At 34.7% G+C, this 20332-nt stretch overlaps 1 protein-coding gene across 15 annotated transcripts in view; it reads right to left on the minus strand.

The window, feature by feature from the left end:
• Positions 1 to 20332, minus strand: part of LOC120356820 (dipeptidyl aminopeptidase-like protein 6) — a 528524-nt gene that overhangs the window by 138792 nt on the left and 369400 nt on the right. For all 15 annotated transcript variants that reach the window (XM_039447189.1, XM_039447190.1, XM_039447202.1 and 12 more), the window contains 2 exons: positions 13867 to 13919; positions 4181 to 4380 (listed from right to left, as the gene is read on the minus strand). In XM_039447189.1, coding sequence (XP_039303123.1) covers positions 4181 to 4380; positions 13867 to 13919 — 253 coding nt within the window. The remainder of the gene's footprint in view (positions 1 to 4180; positions 4381 to 13866; positions 13920 to 20332) is intronic.

Raw genomic sequence — 20332 nt, forward strand, 5'->3', positions numbered from 1 at the left:
CAGGATTTCTGTCTACTCTGGAAAATGGACGAGCGGCGTTGTGTTTCGGTCCCCTTGATATCGCATCTGCGTGTAGATATATCACGAAGTTATCAGTTCCCTGTAGAATCCCACCGCGATCTCGCACATTTGCGGCACCACTTCCGGCAGTGGAAAACAAAACGCGGACCGGGCGTCGCGCCGACCGGCAAAACGACTCGCGATCCACCCGCAACTTTCGCAATAAATCAACAACAGAGATGCGTAAACAATTTCTATCATCTACCCGCTGGGACGTGCGGAGAGAGATCAATCATAGGACGCGCGATGGGGGCACGATTTAATTATTCGGTCTAGTCGCCGATCGATTGTGCGAAAGATCGCAATTGCGAGGATCTCGAATACGTGCGCGGAAAGAACAATTGTGCTGAAGTAACAATTTAGCTAGATAGTAAAAATATTTCTTTTTGTTAGACTATATCAAAATAATTATGTATAATAGAACACTCAAGCATGATGATCAAGGCGGCAGAAAGTTTTGACTAGTAATTAGTTCGAGCGCACATAATTATTTTATTAATCTAACAAAAAAGTTCTTTTCAGATTTCTATCTAGCTACATTTTTGGCCTCCTAAATCGTACCACTCATCAATATTTTTATTTAATATAAGTAACATTTATTATAATAACAAAAATACAAAATGGGAAATGAGCAATATAGACAAAAATTTAACAAATTACATCTTGTTTTGCGTGCCAACAATACTTTAAAATAGGAACTAGTGATATGATTATATAGTTCATAAAAATATAATCATGCAATTTTATGGATGCTAAGTTTTCATGCGGTTTATATTCAATCATACATTAATGATTGAATTTTTACGTTTCCATAAAAGATTTATTGTAGAATATTTTATATTTATGGTATGTACATATTTGCAGTTATTTTAAAAATTAAATCGATATTTTTATAAAATCTATCAAACTTTCTAAATTCTATTAATTTTATTGCAATAAACAATATTAATGTAAAATTAATAAGAGATAATAATAAAATTAATAATTTATATAAATAAAAATATGTCGATTACAAAATTATAATCAAGTCAATTATTTCAAAGTCTTTATTTATTAATTGTTGAATATTTGATTCTTTTTCTTGATTAATTATTAATAAATAAGTGTTAATAATTATTTATGTTTAGTAATTATTTTTCATAAATTCAATACTTTGAAAGGCGATACTAATTGCTTAAAACGTTTTGCAACGTGTTGCAGAAAAGCTTATATAATGAATTAATTGGTGAAAAATCATAGTAATATGTTTCTGAAATATCAATATATCATTTGCAGCGTTTATTTAAGTACAAATATAACTATCGAATGGGAAATAAACTATACTTTAGCAAACCGTTCTTTTCATGTAAATCTCGAGAAAAAGTATACATGATCCTCCACTTTTCAACTATTTATTTAATCTATATTATAACTTTGAGCGATCATACAGCCTGCGATATTTGAATTTCTTTTCGGATGTTATATCTCCAAATGTTTCATCATATTTTATTTCTCTAAAAAACCCTGCAATAAAAGTATAAAATAAACAAGAAAGGAAAAGAAGAATCGTAAAAAAAACTTTAAAACGGGGAATCGCTGACGCTATCGATGGACACGTCGAAAATCCAGGAACGTTGTTAATTAAAAAATTCTCAACATTTCAACAAAATGTTTGTTGTAACTCGGGAAACGCGCGTATGAATATGGTGTGACATCGCCGAAATCACCCGCATTCGCAATGGCGAGAACACCGTCGGCCTTGCGAGGCAATCGGTCGGAATTGTACGTACACACGTGTAAAAGCGCATAGTGCGCGCGCGATTCTGCATTTTAAATCATATGCCCCGGCTTTTTCCGTCGCTTTTCAAGCGGCGGCAGATGGCCCGGCCCAACTGATAATGACATCGGCGCTATGAATCCGGTCAATTTGCCGCGGCTATCCCTCTAAATATGGGGATACGCGCGTCCCCCGTCGATCCACTCGTTATCCCCGATTTCGCGATACTAAGCGCGATTTTTCATGGCCGCGAGCGTTTTTATGCGGACCTGTCGGAAAAGCGAAACGGCGATAACAATCGCCAGCAATAATAATCATCAATTATCCCCCCGTTCGTTGTTGCCGGCGTTCGACGACAAAGTCGGCTTTATCGCGACGCATGACTTCCCGAGCGAGCTATTTAATTAATAAAATTTTTTAATGTCAACAGTACAGAATTATTTCCAAACGCTCGACGCGGACATATTTCACGAATAACGCGGTCTTTAACATTTTGATCAAATTAGCTGCGGGTATCTTCGTATGATTGAAACAAATTGGAAAAAGCTATTGTTTCCATCTACCCTTCTCTCTTTCTTCCCTTTTTCTCCTTCCCCGCGTGTTTCCACACGTGTGGAATCGATGCCGAATTTATTATCGTCGCGGCATACATATTCATCGCGACGGGCGTCACTCAGGATATAGGAACTAAATCTACTGGAAGTGAGACCGCGTAACCGTCAAACTCTCACGTTGTCCGCGGACTTACTTTCTTGATTGATACCGATGAATTTTTATGCGCCTCATCCGTTGATTCGCCGTTGTAGTCGCCCCGATAAAACGAGGTACGACGTCCAAAGGGACAAGGGAAGGGCGGAAAAAGAGCATGGTTGATGAAGGCACAGCAATATGCAAACGCATGAGAGCCCCAGGAGTATCGGCCGCGCGAATTACAATGTCGAATGTACATACACGAAGCCTCTTTCGTGTCGCGCTATATTAACGTTTCGTACAAAATATGGAAACTGACGAATTCGGTTAGTAAGCAATATTTTAAGAGTTCGCAATATCTGTAAAGGTTTCAATTTTAGACAAAAAATAACGAGAATTCTAATTTTATAATCCTATGACGCGATTGACACTTGATTTCTTACGTATTTCAATTTCTTTGAGATACATATTTATTTCCAGCGTGAATTAGACTCGAAAGAGCGTCGACAGAAGGGAGACGGTACGTGCGTAGAATTCAACTATAAATATTTTCTTCCTCGGTAAATGCCAGATTAATTTGCATTTCTAATTAACCATTAGCATAAAGCTAATTTCTTATTACTTAGCACGGGAAGAGAACGGCATAAGCAGCAACAAGACGTCCTTCTCTAATCTCGCGCATTTCAGTTAAATGAAATTACAGAGCGGACAATATCCGCCGAATTATTTAACGCATCGTATCGCTCGTATTCCGGCTCGTGTTGTTGGCGTGCCAGTTCCGCTTTAAACGGATGTTTCATAAAAAATAAATGAAATATTTTTACGCGGAGGTTGTTGTATGTACGTTCTGTAGAAACATATCCCTCAAAGGGGATAAATGAAAAATATTGCGTGACTCGCTGAATTGTTGCCATACGTGTGCAATGAATTGAAATACTCTTTCGTATCCTAGTTTGGCCACAGAAAAAAAAGTGTAGTCCGATATATCAGCTTTACATGAGATTTGCGCTTAGATAGACTTATACCTTTAACCCAATTCACTGTCTCTTTCATTCAATTTTAATTCCTACAATACTTCCGAATAAAAGTATAAAGAGGAGTAATATTGCGAAGATGAGTATGATTTAAAATGCTACAACCACGTTTTTAAACAAACACGTTCTTCATGCGAAAACTCTTGTTAATCCTGTAGTGCCACTCGTATTTTTCTCACATTAATACTTTGGGTGAAAATTTACTCATTAAATTAAAAATTTGTTGTACCCTGTTAAATATTTACTTTCCAGGTTGCAAGATAGTAAAATAATCAGCATTATTTTAATGTAAATAAATCTTATTATTTTACGCTATCAAAATTTTACTAACGAAAACAATTAGTAAAAATTTACTTATAGCAGCACTTCAGTTAACCCCAGAATCATCCAATTTTTTTTTGCATAAGTGATTATCAGTTTTATTTAAAATTACTATGTATATAAATTTTTAATCAATGTTTTTTTTTAAATAAAGAAAAATAAAAATAAATATTTTTGATCAGTAAAAAAAATTGTTGAGCTTTATTTTATCATCACTGAAGTGTCAAAATCATTCCAGGTGACTAAATCACTCCCGGATTAAATAATTCTAATAAAAAATAAATATATGTACGATATATATTTCTGTTGAGCCACTTACCTTCGTACACCCAATCCGGCACTCCATTGTAAATGGTTCCAAACACTCCGGTAGTGGTTATTTGATAGTCGTTGACCACCTCCGCCTCCGGTCTGTAGTAGATATTGTTCTGGTAAATGTAGATCAGGGCGTTACCGTGCGGTGCCCAAGTCGCGAGTTGCAACGGCGTCGATTCGTTCGCCGCTAATATCGTCTCCGTTCTGTTAACACAACAATAACCTGATTCGTAACACAGCGAAAACAACCGCCTGCACTTGCTTCTCGCGTGCCTTTGCGTTTTTCAAGATGAACCGCTCGCGGTTTTCACGTTTTTCGCGGAAGAAAGAAAAAAAAACTGACAATCTTCCCGCTTTTTCGTGCTTCCCTCTATTTCACGTTTCCCCGCTGTAAATAAAAAGTTCATCAGTCAGTATCTCCCCAGGGACGTTGCGATGCTCCCAAAGACGGATAGTTACAGTAAAAATGTAACAAATGCAAGACCCTTTTTTTTATTACTTTATCAAGAAACTTACGGAGGAAGGGAGAAGGAATAGTAAAAACCAGAAAGGTAAGTAGAGTACGGACACGCACACGTCTTTGTTTAAAAAAAATGAAAAATGCTGCGAAATAATGTTAAATAACACGCGGCGGAATAAACATCTCATATATTTTGTATTTTTTGATTTCGCTAATGTACCGCCCGCGTTGGACGTAATGCCGTGGCACACTTTTTACGAAAACCTTTTTTTCCCCTTCCCCTCCTCCTCCCCCCCGCCACAATTATTCGCGAGATAAAATGCAAGACGCAAAATACGAAACCGCAAAAACCGCGAAGCTGTCGTACAACTGCCTCGAGATAATTACGTTTCTTTACGCGAGAGCTTGTCTCGCTCATCGATCTCAGTCGGATAGATCGGGTCCATTCGACGGGCTCGGTAAATCCAAATTCGGATTTATGAAGTTGAGAACGGACAGAGAACGATGCGAGAGCGTCGTCGGATCACATTCGCGTTGTTATTGCTTAGCGTTCGTGACCGATCACTGTAACCAACAATGACGTCACCGTGTTAGCGCGCTCCGCTCGAACAATGCCGTAACTCTGTACGATTTTAGACGGGGCTCTAGTTTGAAACTAGCCGGACAACCCGGAGACATAGTCCCGCATAACTACGGCCACCGTATTGTCACGGTGGCTTTGGCCACGGAAACCGTAATACGGGCCACAAATTCTTCGTCAAAGGTCCGAAATACAAACAATGGCGGCCGTATTATTACCGACGTGGGAATGATCAAATAAAACGGCAAATAAGTAATTACTCTGGGAATAATAACGATTGTAATTCAGAGACGCAATTAACATCAAAATAGGCGTATCGTTTCTGCATTTTGGCAACGCTATAGTTTAGGAAACTATATTATTGATGCGGTTAGCACGACAGAAACTATTATAGAATTGTACTGCTGGCAATAAATTGTCCCTTATCATGTTACATCACATATTATCTATTAATTGATATATTATTCGTGTAATATATTGTTACATTATAATAATTAATTACGCTATAATAAAATTTTATCAAATCCTTTGAATTAATATGTTCATTTGTTCATAATTTTTTCAATTCCGTACTTCTCATTTCATTTAATTCAATTTTAATTTCTCATTATTTTTCAATTTAATTCTATTTCTTCGTTTCTTTCTTACGTTTAGAACTTTCATAGATTAGATATAAATTCAAATATCCGTAAAAAAACAAAATAGATATGATAAATAGATATTTTCAATTTTTTTCCTATTGTCCGCGTTTTACAATTTTCTCGTAAATTAAGTCTTGATCGGATAATTTCTGCCAAGACTAAAGACCTTCGCGCTCGTTCGCGACTAGATAGACGCTGTTTACAAAGGGCTTGAGAAAAGCCGATTAAGGGAAGTTGATTTTTGCCCTCGTGCCTCGTAAAAATATCATTGTAGATCCCACCGTGTAGACAATGTAAATCGACGGAAAACATTCAAACTTGTTTACTTGAGTACCAAAATCGTAGATTTTATGAATTTACGTGCAGCTTTAATCGAGCCTTTAAATTTTAGTTGTGTGTACACGGAAATAGTTTTTTTTTTTTTTTAACACGGAAAGAGCGATTTTACTGAAATATCTCAATTAGATTTTAGCTAGATGCAAAGCTGAAAATAATTTCTTGTTGAACCATGAAAATTATTATAAAAAAAAATTCAAGGATGATGAACAATGTTGTTATAAGTTTTGATATTTTAGTAACTAGTTTGAGCGTTCTACATAATTTATTTTGATAATCCAACAAAAATGTTTTCAAATCTAATTAAATTTCTTATAGATATTTCAGCAAAAGTATTCCACATTAAACATATAATCCTTTATAATTTCATAGAATTTTCATCTCTATGGTAAAAGTCAGATAGACAGAATAGAATAAAAGACATAACATTATGATATTTTTCAATTCCTTTTGAAAGCAAGCCACCAAAATTAGGCTCCTAAACGAGAGTAAGTAAAATGTTACTTTAATATTTTTTAGAGTTAAAACGCATCTATAAAGAAACTTGAATTAAATTTTCAGTCTATTAATTATTCATCGAAATTCTATGAAACATCTAATTAAATAACATAACATAGATATCTAATAGACATCTATGAATGCTTCTAATCAAGGTCGAATGAAGATCCAATGGACCTATAAAATGCGAAACTATGGATTTCTAGTGAATGTCCATTAAAAGTCTAATGAACTTCTAATGGAGGTTCCGAATCTCCGTGGCAGAAGTCTAATGGATGTTTATCAGAAGTTTTTGTTCCATGTGAAGCCCTTTCCGTCTACGTAATCACGTTATTTCACATGCCATAAAGGTCTCAACAATAAAATTTTAGTCTTTTAACATCGCATCAGGATGCACAGTTTGCCTCGCAGTAAGATGTTCCGCGACGTGTAACGAGAATAAACGAGAATGACGGCGCGACGTGTTCCTCTCACGTGCCCTTGTCACTGTTATCTTTTTTCACTGTCATTTCGGATAAAAGTTTTATCCATTTCGAATAAAAGTTTGATACTCGAGATCAGGCTCTGATATATGGCAGATTGCCAACTCTGCCGCGTCCGTTTCCGCATACGGAAAACTATCGGAATCTATTCGCGCACGAACTATCGGCAAATACGTTATCGCGGGAGGAAACGAATGAAGTCGCCGAACCGCACTCATAGCGGTTCTGATAAATCAATTAAATAATTGCGCGGAAACAATCTTTTCGTAATACACCGAACTTACAACTCACGATCTTTTAATTCGTCGATTGCTACTGTAAAGACCAGACGCTTCACAAATTTTCGTTTAATCGAGCGCACCGATCGGCTTACCTTCTTTATGGATCTTCGAGACTTTAGAATTTAAATGAGAATTATATATTCGTAAACGATCTTTGCTACGTTCTCTCCGCGTTTTGAACTTTACGTTTGCTTTTTATGAAAACTTGCTCTCATGGAAATTCCAATCTATAAAAGAACTTCGAACATACCGTGAGACATGTGAGTTTCATCTTACGTCGCCGCAATATGTGCCCACAAATGCATATGTTCTCAGATACGTTTTCCAGTTGCATACGCAGACTTATGTACACACTTGGAAAAGAATAGAAAGGAAATGTTTAAGAGGGACGGAACGATAGGGAGAAACGCGCGCGAGAGGAAGGAAGAGAGCCTCTTCTCCACCGACAGTAAAATCGGGAGCCGTTCGGATATAAACCAAAAGCACACCGTGCATTCTGAAATTGATTTTGTGACGGCTTCTGAGATTATAGACGGAGCAAACAAACACGTTTACGATTATGTAACAGCGCGTGCACATGTGAGAGAGGAAAGTACATGAAAATCGCTTGAAGTTTATGAGTATTCCGCAAAATCAAAGTTTCTATCGTACACAGGAAAAGTTGTATTAACTATGTACCTTAAGCTAATTCGAGATCTAATCTTGTTAATTCAATCTCGTACTCCTGTTTTAATGAAACACAATTTTTGTTTTGTTAATATTGTCCTTAAATTATCAAAATTATTTCCAATTAGGTTTAACGCTGTTAATACATCATTCTTTTCTACGTATGTTTATATATCTGCAATATTTACATTTTATTATCCTTATTATAATCACTAATGTTTTTCATCCTTTCGTTTATTTAATTATTGAAGCTAAAGGCTAATTTTTGCGTAGTTTCTTTCAAAAATCAAGCAAATCCATTTTTCTTTTTTTTTTAATCTGAATTGAGGCACCAAATCATTCTCTAGTGTCACATCGTGAACTGATTTTGTTTTGGCAGAAAAATTAAATAAAAAATGAAAAATGTAAATATAAATAGCAATACATATAAAATTTTCGCAAAGATCAAACAAGTTCAGAGATTTTTCTTTTTTTTTCTTTTTTAGTGAATCGTCAAAACATTAATTAAAACCTACAACTTTGTTCTTATATCTATTTATATGTCCAGAAAAAAGTTATACAATGAACGGATTGAAGATAAAAAGTCTTTTCTGTTTCCTGAAGATTTAACTTTTTGAACTTGTTTGGTTCTTGTAGGAAATACTCGATTATTTTATTACTGCAATCAAACGATTCATGCTTCGGAGTACACGTCGAAAAAGCGCAATGAAGATTACTCCATATTTATTGGAGTTGGAGAGATTGGGAGCGTCGGATATCAGAATTAAACGATCAGGATTCCGAGACAAAAGTTTACGAGTTCTTAAAAAAACTGGATCATAGTGCCGATTGCATCGAGCCATTCTACTGCTTCTACATCCGCGTGGAAAAAGCTCGACGGGGTCGAGCTTTCCGGTTGGATTCGCGCAATGACCCGCGGCGTTTTCGTTCACAGCCGGCCGCGGAAAATCGATGAAAAGCGTAAGGCGCGACGTTGACTGCCGTGTCGTCGCTGGATGGCTCGGCGTCCCGTCGCGGCAAACTTCTTCCCGAAAAGCCATAAATAAAGACGCCAGTATTCATGCGGCGTACAAACCGGGTTTATGGCGGGACAGAGCTAGCCTGGCCTCACCTCGCTCCGCTTCGCCTGATGCGGAATATATAGAGCGAGGTAACTCTCACGGCTTATTTACCCGCCCGCACTCTTGTTCCCCTTTCGCCTTCGCCTCTGGCACACCGGTGTAGACCCGTTCTGCGCCTTTTATCGCGACACCGAAAGCCAAAAACGACGGCGAAGTTTACTGCTCCCCCGACTACGTTCTCCGCGTCATTGCCGCCAAGCGTGAACAAACCGCTGCACACACGCGTCGCGGTTTTCGAAAAAAGGAAAAAAAAAGAAAAACAAAATCCTTCGCACTTGGTGCACTTTGATTTTGAAGATTTCGCCGCGGGAATATCTCGAAATGAGAAACGTGTATTTTTTTGTGACATCGTACGGGATTACTTTGATCTCGCAGGCGCAATATCGCGCAATAAAACAATTTTAAAAGTAGCTCTCTCAACGTTTCAAAAAAAGCACGCCGGTAAATATTAAAGTTAAAATTAGTCACGCCGTGACTTCACTTCCATAAACTAGAGAATTGCTTTTTCAGATATTACTTGTGCGTTATCTTGTTGTGCGTTATCTTGTAGAAGACAAATTAGATAAATTATAATTAAAAAGCAGAGATAAAAAGTACTCCGCCCTTCTCATTATCGTTATGATAATAATAAAGTAACAATAATGGTAATGATGTATTACTTTCATTTTTTGTTAAAAAGTGAATATTGAATTTTTCATTATATTACATTGCAATAAAAACAAATGTATTATTTAATATAATTACATTATATTAAAAATAAATATATGTATAAGTATAATAGAAAGCACGTTATAAATTTTTATTTTTAAACCTCTGAGCTTTTTATAAATCAATATATCACAGAAGATTCTATGCGAGGAAAAATTTATTAAATTTTAATAGATATTTATCCAAAAAAAACTTAAATTAAATATTTACTAATAAATGTAAATACAAGCTATTAAATGTAAATATGTATTTATTTAATACAAGAACCACTAATTCAAGTATCGTTTTTTTTATAGAGTAAATATTTATGAACAGTAAGTAAATATTTTATTAGTGTTACTATTCGAATAAATATTATTAAAATTTAGAAAATTTTTTTCAATGTGACTTCACCATCGACCATCGAGATATTAACGTCGAAAATAATTGTCTTTTACATAAATTGTAAATGTCGCGTTTGACATAGCTAGAGAGATTCCAAATACACGCAAGCATACGATATTACAATCGCGAAAATGAAACTGCGGAGCGGAACGTTTTATCTGCGCTCGAAGTAACGTCTTGGCGCAAGTCCATTTTCCTGTGTCGAATGAACGGATACGTATCGCAAATACAAATGCAAATGAGCATAAATTTCGTAAGAAATTTATTTCATCGCCTGTCGTTCCGGAGTTATTTTTCACGTTCTGGAAAGCGTCTGGTGCGCATACGCTCCGCGAAGAAAATCACTTCTTCATGTCAAAACGCACGCAACGTACGATGTAAGATTACGACGCGTACTATTGCGCGCGATGTATGCGTCGGAGGCAGAGTATATCTCACGTTTTCTCTGAGAATACGCGTATATCTTTTCACTCTCGCGCGCAAAACCATCGTCGGAGATAGAGGTGCTGTGCAGCGATCGCACAATGGATTTTACTTGTCGGTAAGATTCATCATAAAATGAATGATTTGGCATTTCGTTCGATCAAAATAATAGCCTATATATTGTTGTTGATATTCGAAGACACGTGAAATAATTTATAGAAGAGACTCATATGCGATAGGTACAGGTGTGCAAATCACAGTGGATTCGATTCGTTTTCAAATCTAAAAAAATAGAATTCGAATAGTTCAAGAATTTCGAGTCATCGATTCGATTTCAAATAGCCTGTTTCGATTGTTTCTTTTATATCTCTCGTGCGACTAATCTCGTCAGGGCGTATCAATTCTCATGTCTGATTGTTTGCCGATTGTTTTTTGCGAAACCTCTTCTACCGCATATAAATCCTATAAGCTATTCAAAAATTTGTGTACACGATAGACAACTGTAAATTTGTTTCGATTTATACACCAAGAAAAAATTTACTAAATTTTAATAAATACTTAGTCGAATAATACTAATAAAATATTTACTAAATGTAAATATATATGTACTATATATTCATTTAATACAAGAAGCGCTAATTTAAGTATTATTTTTTTATACAGTAAATATTTATGTACTGCAAATAAATACTTCATTAATACTATCGGAATAAATATTTATTGAAATTTAAGAATTTTTATCTCCCAGTGTAGATTTATACACAGTTGGAATTGTGTTAAATTTATTATAAATCACATGTCTCAAACGGTTTACTCAAAATTTTGTGTTAATTTAACATAATCTAAGTGTGTTAAATAATAACATTAATACTGCATTAATATTTCAACAAAAAGAAATGTAATCTTGATCGTAATTTGAAGTTACTTGTGTGTACAATTAACATAATTTTTATGAAGAAATTAACAGAAGAATAGTAAATAAGTATGTCACAGTTATCTCCACTCCTGTTATAGTGTAACATAAAATTCTTTTTCTGTAAATTTTAACAGATATAAAATTATAAAAATAATTTTAAAAAATATGTTAAAGTAACACAATTTGCACGTATTTAATAAATATTTTTTTAAATCACTTTCACAATTCTACATTTTATATCATCCGTTAAGTTCAGTTAACACAGCAAACTTGTATTAAATTTACACATAAATATATTCATTTATATAATACTTAACACAAAAACTTTAACCAGCAGATTTTTTCACAAAAGCACACAAATTTTCCAACATATCATAATTGTGTTATGTGTATCATAATTTTACAAAATTTAAAACAAAATTTGAAATTACTCTATTATATTTTCCTAATTAATTATACTAAAATACTATTCGTACTTCGACAGTACATGTTAACACAATTTGTATGATACGCTGATTTATCAGTATAATATTCTCACACTTATTATTTATAATATCTATAATTGATTTTTTACTCACAACCATGGCTTTCATTTTACAATTCGGCTTTTGACGAAAGCCAACGAAACTCAAACTTGACGATGAAGAACCATGTGTGTCCGTTCGTTGCAGCGGTTGCGCGGTTAAATCGTGAAACAGCCGCTCTATGTACAAAGATGATGAGTGGCTTTTACGTCTACGAATCACGTTTAGAAACGGACTGACGTTTGATCTGCAAGACTATTTGAGGATGATCTCAAGCGCAAAGGTAGAGTCCAAATATCACCCGCTCTTTGGAATAGTGGGCAACCTCGCACACAGCGACGAAATTTCGCGGAATCGCGCTCCCTGAGCAGCAAGACGAGCAAGTCTCGTAGTTCCGCGTGGATGAACCTCAAGGTACGTCAGCTCCTTTGGCGGAGTGCGAACGACAGGGATCCGCGACAAGAACGACGTTATTTCCGCGGAACTCGAGAAAGTCTTTGCGGTTTCGCGCGATCGTGAGAAATTGGTCTTCGGAATTTTGCAAGTTTTACAGGCGACCTAGTTCCTCGAATGATTTAAACTGTGGAGGAAGTTCGACTGATATAGAGAGAGTCGACCTCCACTCCATAAAGATATGAAGATAACATCGCAAATTTATCTTCGATTATCGTGCCAGATTAAAAGTCTCAATTACAAATATCAACAATTTTAAATCGATTAAAACATATTTAGAAAACACACGTGTGTTTATTTCTATTTATTTATAGTGTATATTAAATATCAGAAAATTCAGAGAATTTACGTATTTATTTTATAAATAAATAGCAAATAGAGAGTATTTATACTGATATTTACATTAATATTTATATTAATGTTTATATTATATTAATGTTTATATGAATACGTCTCGAGTTAACAAATAAACAAATACATGTATACATAGTCAAATATGGACAAGCAAAGTGGACAACTAAATTTAACAGGAGAGTAAATAGCGTGCAAATAGATTGATATTAATTTCCCTACAGCTAATTAATATTTGAATCGGAATTAATGCTTTACTGACGATAACGCGCCAACACGGGGTATTCATTTATTAAGATATTTATCCGAAACAATTCAAGAAGCATAATTCTCAGCATAAGAAGAAAATACGGTGGAAAATTAAGGAAAGAATAGCGCACGATTTGTCCCGCCTTTGCAAGGCCAGCAACCGCCTCGATACCGCGAAAAGTGCAACCGTGCGAATAAAGTTCGGACTGCGGAAGTGAGCTTTAAATTTTTCCTCGCCGGCACGGCGCGGATCGAGGGCGAGAAGGGAGAGCGAGATCGTCGGCGAGCGGTCGAGGAGCGCGGGGGCGCAACGGGCCCGGTAATCGCGATATAACCGCTTCTAAATGCTGAGTTAATGATCAAATCCGCGAGGGAAAGTTTCTCAGACGGAGTCGGAGGAGGCGGGCAAGGTGGTGAGACGGTAAGACGGCGCGGGATTAAATTCGTGCGCAGTTTGTAATTTGCACGCGGCGCGGCGCGGCGCGGTGCGGCTTTTCCCCTCTTCGCCTTTCTCGGGGAGGGGTCGAGATTAAAATGCAAATCCGAACTTGAAATCGTGAAATAAATTCGAGATATGATTGTGGCAAACGCCGTCGAGACACGGCTCGTTTACTTACCCAGTTTCCAGGTTCACGAGCCTGTAATGGGCCAGGTACGTATGACGATACAGCTGAAACAGAAACAAGAGCGATATTTTATTCGACTTGCTGAAGTCAGTGAATTGGAATTAATAAAAGGGGTGAACGTATAAAGTTACTTCGCGCGAAAGTCGATCTTTTCGCTTTCAATATCGCGAGGCAGACGCGCGTTTGCGTCTTCACTTTTCGTTAATTTCCGAGATATCCCGTAGAGCTTGAGACGTATCGATTCGACTATTCGTCACCTTTTCTTTCCGCCATCTACTCTATTTTTAAGAGAATCGACCGTTTCGTTTCGTACTAGAGTATTTCCGTAAGAGTTCGCCCATTCTTTTTCGAAAGGACAAGTTTTCAGGCCTTCAAAACAATTTTTGCCACCACCACACATGTGTACGATGATTGATTTTGGAGACACGCCGTATGTTACCGATAAACCGATAGGCAGGAAATCGATCAAACGTTTGCGAGGGCAATGACATTCAAGTGATGGAAATTCCTGCTTCTGAATCCGCGGCCCGGGCGTTAAAAATATCCGCTTCCGTGCAAGGCATCTGAGTGCGGCCGAGAATACGGGTGACATAAAATACGATAACATGCCACCCGGATTCTATTTCGTTACCGCATTTTGCCCTGGGTTTCCCCGACGGTTTCCCGGCCCATGTGTTGGTGGTTATAAAAACTTTTCGCCCGTGTTACTCGCGTCATTCACATGGCGCAGATAGAGCGGCAAAAATATAATAAAGTCAGCGCTGATAAAAATACAGTTCCAGGCTCCGCTTGTACTTTACGCACGCATATATGAGATTAGCATATAGGATAAATGTGATAAGCGCGGCACGTCGCGCAATACGGTTAACACGCGGCAAAATTAACACGCTGGCTGAGTGTAACATAATAAAAATAAGTTATTAACCTCCTTAAATTCAAATATTGTTACGTATGCACAGAGTAATACATAACAGAGATAAAAACGCCATTTATCGAAAAATATATTTATTTATTTATATATGTTACATACTATAAACATGTTGTAAATTTCAGATTAATTTATGTAGCGCATCTCCCCTTTTTAATCCGCCTATCTAAATGATCGTATAAAAAAGATGGGGTAATTATTCTCTTTCCTTCTTTATTGCGGAAATCATCAGGTGGGGTGATTTTTGCATCTTAGTTAAAATTAATTGTTATACTAATTATATGTTTTATATTACTATTCCAAAATTTATAAATATTTAAAGACATTATATGTATAGATTTCTATAGTTTATATTATTTGTGGGATTGTATATAAAGTATAGTTATTAGAGAAAAAATAAAACATGTAATATAAATATAAATGTTCATTTTATAACAATTTAAAACAAGGGTAAGTCGCTATCGTAAGTCACGCTATAAAGTCATTTATATGATAGCGGCTTAGTTGTTTTAAATTGTTACAAAATGAATATTATATATTTCGTACTTTTTTTCCGATAACTATTCTTTAAATACACAATCCCATTAAAAATCCGTAGTACAAAAGCGTTTTATTGTGCTCGCTTCTGCAGAATTATACAAAATGATTTGTTTTCATTGTTTGTTTATTAAATTATATAAATACAATACAATATAAAAGTTATATAAAGTATTTTTCAATAAAAATAAACATTTATACGAACATAACATAAACTTTTTTTATATTGCATAAACAAGAATATTAATAAATTGTACTTTTTAATTCATACCTTATAAAAACCTATATTATTATTTGAAATTTATAATATACAATGTCACCATATTTGAACTTTTATATTAAACAATCACTTGGTACGAATTCTAGCAAGTTTCAATAAATCAGTATTATGAATATATCAATAATTCGTTTCTACCTTATTAGTTGAGCCTCGAAATCCTTGAACAGTAGGTATAAATTTTAAATCAGTGAAACAATTTGCTGTGACATGAGCTGTATTTTCGCGGCGCTTGTACAATTGTGTTCAAGTCGCAATGCAAAAATTGTTATTAATAGCAAGAGATATACATTTTTCGATTTTAAAAAATTTTATTTAAATAAAATTTAAATTTTATTTCAAAAACATTTTATATCTTGCACGTATCTGTAATCCATTAACGTAAATTTGCCAGGGCAATTTAGAGACAAACTTTGATTTATGCAAACTTATGCAAACGTGGCACAGGCCCCTCGTTCTTTTTCTTCATTTTTTGGTCATTATAGCGTATTGAATCCAAATTCGGTTAGAGCGTGCTAAAAGAGAAGAAAGGTTCAATAAATTCCGACGGTGCGCTTTTATCGAATATGATTCGATTAGACGTCGAGCTTGCGGACTCCGGAAGCTGCACTGTATAACTGTGAGCTTGCTCGCCTTTTAGAAAGTCGTTTAACTCGACCGTATTTCACGTCCTTTATTTTCCGTGCATACTCTCCGCCACTAATAATAATCATAGTAATAAATGCAATAAACGACTGAGCGTGCATCTGAAGTTTAACCAGCAAACAGTGAAACCAATATCAACGTGCGCGCGCGCAAATTCGCCGACGGAGACCCTAAACCACGTTTAGAAGTTTAATGGTCAAACTTCGCGATTGTTCGGCAAATCGTGACTCGTGAAGTTTCCAAACAGAACGCGTTTTTTTTACACCTTAGATACTAATTTTATCAACCAGTTGTTTCTTTTCATGTTGAATTTGTACGTGTTCGATCGTTAATTAAACGCATAAAAGTTCCTTTACAGAAACTTATCGTCAATTGAATTTGTATGACACAATAGACAAGACAGGAAAACGAGTTTTGCAATAATCTACTAGGTACCTTGTGAGAAACGTAATTTTCCATCTACGAAATCTATTTTATAATTCACTTTTATACAGACTTTATCATGCATTAATCGTTGAACGATCATCAGTAAAATGATTGGTTAAGGAAAATATTGAAACAATAAGATTTCAAAATAAACTGCTAATTAATTGACAGTTTTTAGATATAATTTTCATACAAATTTAATTACAACAATTTTTTATTAAAAATGTAATTATATTAAATTATTTCTCGAAACTATATTTTCAAAATCTGCGTGCACAATACCTCAAAAACTATTGAACCGATTGACTTCTACTTTGGCCTTCATTTTTAGTATGTGTCAATGTAAAAAATAAACTTTTAAAATTGCCAAATTTTAAAAACTTTTTGCTGTAACAAAAGCTGACTTTTTGATGAAAATACGCAATGTTAACTTTAAACTAACGACATTTTATCAATTATAATTTTTTCGTAAGATCTAACATTTATTCTGTACCATTTTAATACTTTTAATAAATAAAATGTAATTTGAATTTTTATTTCGGATTAATTTGAGTAATACTATCGTGTTTTTATTTTTAAAAGAACTTTCTTTATTACTTTGTCTTTTAAACAAATTAACGTTTTCTGATAATTTTTATTGAAAAATTTTTATTGATAAATTTTATTGACATATTATTGAAGATATATAAAATAATGTATAAAGAAATCAATCCATTTTTATTTAAAAAAAGTTTGCAAAAAATCTTGTTACCGGGTACAAAAACAAGGAAAAAAACCATTAAAATGATTGAACTAACATTATATACATTGAGAAAAAAAAATCGTTAAAAACTAAACATTGGGTTGGTTCAATATTATTTAGTTGCACAAAAAGATATAATTCATTCATGCCAACCATTCAAATTTTTTAATCAAGACTTGATTAAATCAACTCAATATTTAGTTGCACCTATCGAACTAAATATTTTAGTTTTTCATCAAATTCTTTTTTCACAGTAAATAAAAAAAAAACAAGATTGCCTTATACACTTGCGATAATTAGAGGAACCCTCTTAACCACGTATCACCGAAAATTGAAGGTACATAAATTTATATTTCAACGTGCACATCCAATTAATGGCGATACATACTTAAGAGAATACTTATGTTCCTCCTAATTACGTAAGGTTTTTACTTCAACGATGTACCTCCAACGTTCGCGATACATGCTTGAGAACGAATCATTAATGTGTTAATTGATACGAGCGTGTGCTTGCGACAAGTGTGTGCTTGCGGCTGGAAACGATCCAGTCGTGGCGATATTCCCACGAGAATATTTCGGAACCCGGAGAGATCCGGGCGAGCGATAGAGAGCGAACGCGCTGCGTCGCGCCGCGCCGTGCCGATCGTCGAACGGACCGACCATCGACAGTGCCCGGCGATACGGAAGGATTCATGGTGCTCGCCGCGCGCTATTTTGCCTCCATTAACTCTTTCGCAACGCGCCTATAAATCATGGACCGTCTGATAAGGGTCGTGCAACGCCATTTTCACGCGTTGCGGCCGCGTCCGCTATCGGGCCGCGGGGCTCGTTTCCATCGCATTATTCCCGCCTTCAACACTCCGCCGGAGAGGGCACCGCCCTCATCCTCCTTCTCGCATTAACCTTTCCTCCCCCTCCGCCCCTCGATATTCTGATATTCCTAAGTGCGAACACGTTGTTTCTTCGCGCGCAATATGCGATACGCCGCCACGTAATTTCAGGCTCGCTCGATGTGTTAAGCACGACTTGTGGATATGCTCTGAATCAACAATTTAGATCGTGACTGTAAGGGGAGAGTTACCCATTGCATGCCGCTAAAGATATTTTTTAATGTATATTACATTTGGTGCTGTTTTTCATGCGAATCAAAGTTCGAAATTGTAACTCGATATCTCAGTTATCTATTATTACATATTAGACCTTTCAGTAAGAACAAATTAATTCGTTACAAAATTTTCTGTAACATATTACGAAAGGTGTGATTTAAAAAACTGGTCAACTAAAGCGTATCTGTAGTATGTCTCTTAAATTGTATACTAATTCTATACTAATATCAAATTAATGAATTAAAATATTTAAAATCATAAGAAACTATTAACTAATATTTATTTTATTAATAATTTATTTTATAATTTATTTATACAATAATTAATAATTAATTTATGTATTTATTAGTAATTTACTTATATATTTTTTTTATTTAATAATTCATCGATAAAGCAATTCAAATATTCAATAATTAATAAATAACAATAATAAAAAGATAAAACACCGAAATAAAACTGGATTAATTTTTGTAATTGACATATTTTTATCTATAGTAGTTACTGGTTTTACTATTATTACTTATCAATCTTACATTTGTATCATTTTTTTATAATAAAATTTGTGGTGGTATGAATTAAGAAACTTGATAGAGTTTATAAGAATAACAATTTAATTTTTATAATAATCGTAAATTTGTATATACAATGGATGTAAAATATTCTATAATAACCTTCTTTTATGAAAATATAATAATTTAAAATATAATTACATAATTATATTATTATCAGTTATATAAGTTAATGAAAAATCTCCATCAAATATACTTAATTTTGTAAAATATTGATACACAAAACAAAATAAAATTTGTTAAAGTTTTGTCAATATTACTTATTTCTTATTCACTTTTTATTTTTGTCACTAACAAAAGTGTTGCTTGTATGAAGTAAAAATGTAAAATATAATAGGTACGCTTTAGGAGACCAGTACGCATTTAGCAACATTTCTTTTAATAGATAAACAAAACAGCAAAGTTTTTTTGCAAAGTCTTTTTGCAAAGTTATTCATTCAAATTTTTGCTTTCTTCCAAATTTTGTAGTACTTTTTTATATTCCTGTTTAAATAAAATAAAACTAATTATAATCTATGGAAAAAATTTGTAAAAAGTTTCGATAATTTTATTAATTTGCAATAAAATTGGAAAATTTACAAATAGCGCAACTGAGTAATCGATTTTAACGATTGTAAACAAGATGAATGCTTCCATAAGGAGTGGAAGGACTTTTGAAGAGTGACAGTAAATTGGGATTTGTCTAGGATATACTACCAACTTGTTGCTACATCGTAAAGATTACGATCGAGTAAAGACCCATTCATTTTCTAAACTGTCCCTCGATAACTCGTCGAAGCAACGAATGATATATTGCAGCAGAAAAGTCTATATAAGAGTTAAAAAAAAGATTACTTTATACATTCTTTATACAAAAATCATGCAACCTTACATCGGAATATTATGACAAATTGCGACCTAGAATTTCAAAGTTTCATTCGGTAATGGTTATAATAATTAAGTCGTAAGATTTATCACTAGCGTAAGTATTGCATTATTTTTGAAAGATTTTACATCCAAAAGCTCTTTCCATGTTACATTTACATTCCACCACTGTAGAGAGCCGCTGCGTCAGTATTTTTTATAACACATCGTTCGTATGCCGGCAAATTAAGCTGCGCGATAGGAAAATGAAAAATGAATTCCGTTGAAAATCGTGTTAGAAATTAATTAATCAAAGTTCGCGTTATGAATCGAAAAATGACGAGCCACACCCCTCCGCTATTGTTGATGCGATTGAAATGTGGG

Source organism: Solenopsis invicta, chromosome 3 (assembly GCF_016802725.1).
Source record: "Solenopsis invicta isolate M01_SB chromosome 3, UNIL_Sinv_3.0, whole genome shotgun sequence".
NCBI lineage: Eukaryota > Metazoa > Arthropoda > Insecta > Hymenoptera > Formicidae > Solenopsis > Solenopsis invicta.